Source organism: Auxenochlorella protothecoides (assembly GCF_000733215.1).
Source record: "Auxenochlorella protothecoides strain 0710 unplaced genomic scaffold scaffold38, whole genome shotgun sequence".
Taxonomy (NCBI): Eukaryota; Viridiplantae; Chlorophyta; class Trebouxiophyceae; order Chlorellales; family Chlorellaceae; genus Auxenochlorella; species Auxenochlorella protothecoides.
In genome coordinates this window covers 106,850-110,690 of record NW_011934253.1, presented here as the reverse complement: position 1 = coordinate 110,690, position 3,841 = coordinate 106,850, and the positions used below count along the sequence as shown (strand labels likewise).

The following is a 3,841-nucleotide window of genomic DNA, read 5'->3' as shown; positions in this document are numbered from 1 at the left end:
TGACCCCGGCGCCGGTCTCGACGAGGCGGTGTCGGCCGTGTCGTCGCCGGGCCCCGCGTCGCCCGCCCCCGCGTCGCCCGCCCCCGCCTCCCCCGCCCCCTGCAGCGCGGCCTGCACGGCTTCCTCCAGCTGCAGCTCCTGCGCCACGGCGGCCAGGGCGCCGGCGTGCCGCGCCGCGAAGCAGCGGTCCAGCTCGGCGTAGAAGGCCAGCGCGCCGGGGTAGAAGCACTTGCGCGGGTAGCGCGCGTCTACGCCCGCCGGCCAGTGCGCACCGGAGCTGAACAGCGTGTCGTCCACGTCGGACAGGACCTTGAGCACCACGCCCGGCGGGGCCGAGGGGCCGGCGTGCCGTGCGAAGGCCGCCGCCACGCGCCGCCCCTCCCGCGTCACGTGCGCCAGCACCTCCTGCTGGAGCTCACCCTGGGACCAGGCGGCAGGCGGAAGGGGTGTGAGGGGTGTGAGGGGTCGGGGAGGATTGTGGGGGGGCAGGGAGGGGGAGACGCGGTCCTGTTGTACCTACCCGCGATCTGCATAGCGCCCCATCGGATGCCCGTCCACGAGTTTCCAACTCCCAAGACCATGCATGCTTGCGAGACCCCCAAATCCGTAGAGCATCAGCCCTGACCCTCCCCTCCCCAGCCCCCTTCCTCCACCCACCCCCCTCCTCCCACCCCACCAATCCACCTGCAGGTCGTTGTACATGAGCTTGTAGCAGGAGTGGTAGTCCCCGCCGTCGTCGATGTAGGCCTTGAGGCGGGTGAGGTCCAGCCCCCGCGTGGCCAGCAGCACGTCGCGCACTGCGGCCTGGCGGCTCGTGCGGTGGCGCAGGCCCAGCTTCTGGAAGGCGTCGACCAGGACGGAGCGCGACACGGTGGTCAGCGCCGCCACACGCCCCCGCACCAGCACGGTGACCGTCTCCGGCGCCACCACCTCCAGCAGCGCGGGCGCGTTGACGGCGGTGAGCACGTAGTTGAGCTCGTCGGCGCCGGCGCCGGCCAGCGCGGCGTGCAGGCCCGCACGGAGGCGGCGCGTGGTGCCGCGCAGCTCGCCCAACAGCTGCACCGTGCCGGCAGTGTAGCCCTGGCCGCGGGTCACCGCTGCCACGAGGTCCATCACCCGCTCCGCCAGGCCCTGGGCGGCGGGCGTGCGCAGCGCGGCGCGCTGGCGTCGGCACGCCTCGTTGTCGAGGATGACCAAGCCCCTAGCCTTGCTCACCTCGTCCTCCACCACCGAGGCAGCCAGGACCTGTTGGGGGGAAGGGGAATCCAGGGTGAGAGTGACATGGGGAAGCAGGGGAGGATGGGGAGGAATTTGGTGCGGCGGGCTGGGATTGGGGTTCCTGCGAAACCACAGCCCATGAGCGATCTCCGACGAGGAGAGGATGCCAGGGGATCAAGGTGCCCATTGAGGCAGACCTCAGGCGCGAGTCCGGAATCGCCCAGCTGCTGATGCAAGTGAGGTCAGGTAACCCCAGCGGCGGGCCAGCAAGTCACACTATTAGCAAGCCAGTAACCATGCCAACCCTGCCCTACAACAGCAGCCTCACCGCAGACAGGAAGACCCAGAGCATGCTCATCCCCTCCAGGGTCTGCAGCCAACGGACCAGCCACAGGCCCAGGGCGCAGCTCAGGAGGTACCAGAACACCCGGCGCGCGGTGCGACTGACAAGGAGTGAGCGTCGAGGGCGGGTTGCTGGCGCTTGTCAATGAGGCAACTACTTTCCGCACCGCCGAGCGCCATGCCGCGATCTGACCACCCAAGGCACCCGACGCATGGTATGGCAGCTGCAAACCCCAGTCGATGGGGCACGCCAGGTGCTGTAGGTCACCCACACCGTCCGACACCATGCCTGGTCCCTGTCCCCGGCCCCCCCAACGAGCAGACCCACCTGAAGTGCACGAAGCTCTTCTCCGACCCCAGGAAGACGAGCAATGCCCCGAGAATGGCGACGCTGTACATGGTAATGTCTCTGGGGTACTGCTAAGGGGAACACAGTGTGCTTCGGAGGGGGTGGGGGGGCCGCTCCCCGGATACGGTTCCGAGACGGGACCCACCGTCGACGGAGCAGGGTATTGTGCAGAAAGACACACCACTGCCTAGAAAGGACCTCATAATTATGCCCCGATAAGCAATCTGTCAGAACAGGTGGCCCCTTCGCAGTGATTGTAACAGTGATGCTGACATGCTCGGTGGAAGGTTTCGCATGCTTTGCTGTCGGGTCTTCCTCCTCATGCCGCGCACCTCCACGGTCATACCATCCGCAGACCATGAATAGTACACCATTACCATATTGCACATGAAAACTCGCTTGATTAAATGGCGCGGGAACCAGAGGAAGCACAATTCATTGGCGTCGCAGAGGGCGACATTGGGGATGCCCAGGAGGTCCATGACCTTGACGACGGAGATCAAGGTACCTGAGGCGCAGGCACGAACATTATGTATATTGTGTGCAAAATTATCTTGCAGTCGAGCATCCTGCGCTGCCCTTTGCTGCAGGGGGCATCTCCGACTCCAGCGACGACGAAGCGGGCTCCACAGGCGTGGATGCTGCAGAGTACGAGGACGACTCTATACACACGTTCGAGGGGCATCAAGGTGGGCAGGCGGTGGAGTTTGCCTGAGATTCTCTCGTTGATTGGCCAGCTGGGCTGGGGCTGACATGGTCTGCGCAGGGAGAGGCATACCTGGGCGTGCAACCCTGCCTCCGTGCCGCGTGCAGATGGCGTATACGCTGTGGCCTGGTGTCCCACCAAGAAGGACCTCGTCGCTACCGGGGGAGCGGACGACAAGGCCTTCCTGTGGCGGGTGAGGCGTGCTGGGAGGAGAGCGCCCGGGAGGGCCTGGATCGAGCGGATGCATGGCTGTGGCCCTCGGCCTGTGCGCCTCCTCACCGCCAGACACAGGATGCGCCCCGTGCCCAGCCCCTGCCTGGCGCCCTGCTCCCTGCAGGTAGGGCACGATGCGTTTGAGGAAACTGGCGGCGCTTTCTTCCAGCTGGACGGGCATGAGGACACCGTGGCGTCGCTGGCCTTCAACCACGACGGCAGCCTCCTGGCCTCTGGCGGCATGGACGGTGGGGCTTGACGATGGGTTGGGGGGGTGTCAAGAGCCATCTCGACGGCACCCTCAGGTGTGGACCCCCGCAACCCTTCCCAGGCGCGTCCAGGACATCCTTGCACCCCGCTCCACACTCCACACAGGCGTGGTGAAGGTCTGGGACACGGAGACAGGGGCCTGCCTGCAGACCCTGGACGGCCCCGGCGACGCCGTGGAGTGGGTGGCCTGGCACCCGCGCGGCGACGTGGTGCTGGCCGGCACTGCCGACTTCTCCGCATGGATGTGGGAGGGCCGGCGCGGCGCCTGGATGGCCACCTTCTCCGGGCACACCGCTCCTGTGGCCGCCGGCGCCTTCACCCCCGACGGCCGCGCCGTGGTCACCGCCGGCGGCGAGGGCGACGCCAGCCTGCGCGTCTGGGACCCGCGCTCCGGGGCCTGCACCGCCAGCGTGTCCGGCCACCCCTTCCACGCCGCAGGCGTGACGTGCCTGGCGCTGTCGCCCGACGGCGCCTCGGCGCTCACCGGCTCTGAGGACGGCGCGGCCAAGGTCGTGTCGCTGGGCACGGGGCGCGTCGGCGCGACCCTGGTCACCGACCCCGCCCGCCCCGGTCACGAGGACCAGGGCGAGCGGGCGGGGGTTGAGGCCGTCGCCTGGGTGCCGGCGCTGCCGGGCGCGGCGGCCAGCGCCGCGCTGGACGGCGCGCTGGTCTTCTGGGACCTGGCCACCGCCACGCCGCGAGCCATCTGCCAGCACCCGGCGGTGGGTTAGGGAGGGTTCGCG

The 3,841-nt window shown here is 68.4% G+C and overlaps 2 protein-coding genes across 2 annotated transcripts in view; one reads left to right on the top strand and one right to left on the bottom strand.

The window, feature by feature from the left end:
- Positions 1-1,959, bottom strand: part of F751_3623 (hypothetical protein) — a gene marked incomplete at both ends in the record, with an annotated part of 4,265 nt that extends 2,306 nt beyond the window's left edge. Inside the window, 4 exons of the mRNA XM_011400579.1 lie at positions 118-420; positions 685-1,245; positions 1,547-1,661; positions 1,889-1,959. Coding sequence (XP_011398881.1) covers positions 118-420; positions 685-1,245; positions 1,547-1,661; positions 1,889-1,959 — 1,050 coding nt within the window. The remainder of the gene's footprint in view (positions 1-117; positions 421-684; positions 1,246-1,546; positions 1,662-1,888) is intronic.
- Positions 1,960-2,316: 357 nt separating this feature from the next.
- The window catches only part of F751_3622 (Angio-associated migratory cell protein), a gene marked incomplete at both ends in the record, with an annotated part of 2,989 nt that continues 1,464 nt past the window's right edge, over positions 2,317-3,841 (top strand). Inside the window, 5 exons of the mRNA XM_011400578.1 lie at positions 2,317-2,413; positions 2,500-2,598; positions 2,723-2,808; positions 2,953-3,076; positions 3,204-3,706. Of these exons, the coding sequence (XP_011398880.1) occupies positions 2,317-2,413; positions 2,500-2,598; positions 2,723-2,808; positions 2,953-3,076; positions 3,204-3,706 (909 nt within the window). The remainder of the gene's footprint in view (positions 2,414-2,499; positions 2,599-2,722; positions 2,809-2,952; positions 3,077-3,203; positions 3,707-3,841) is intronic.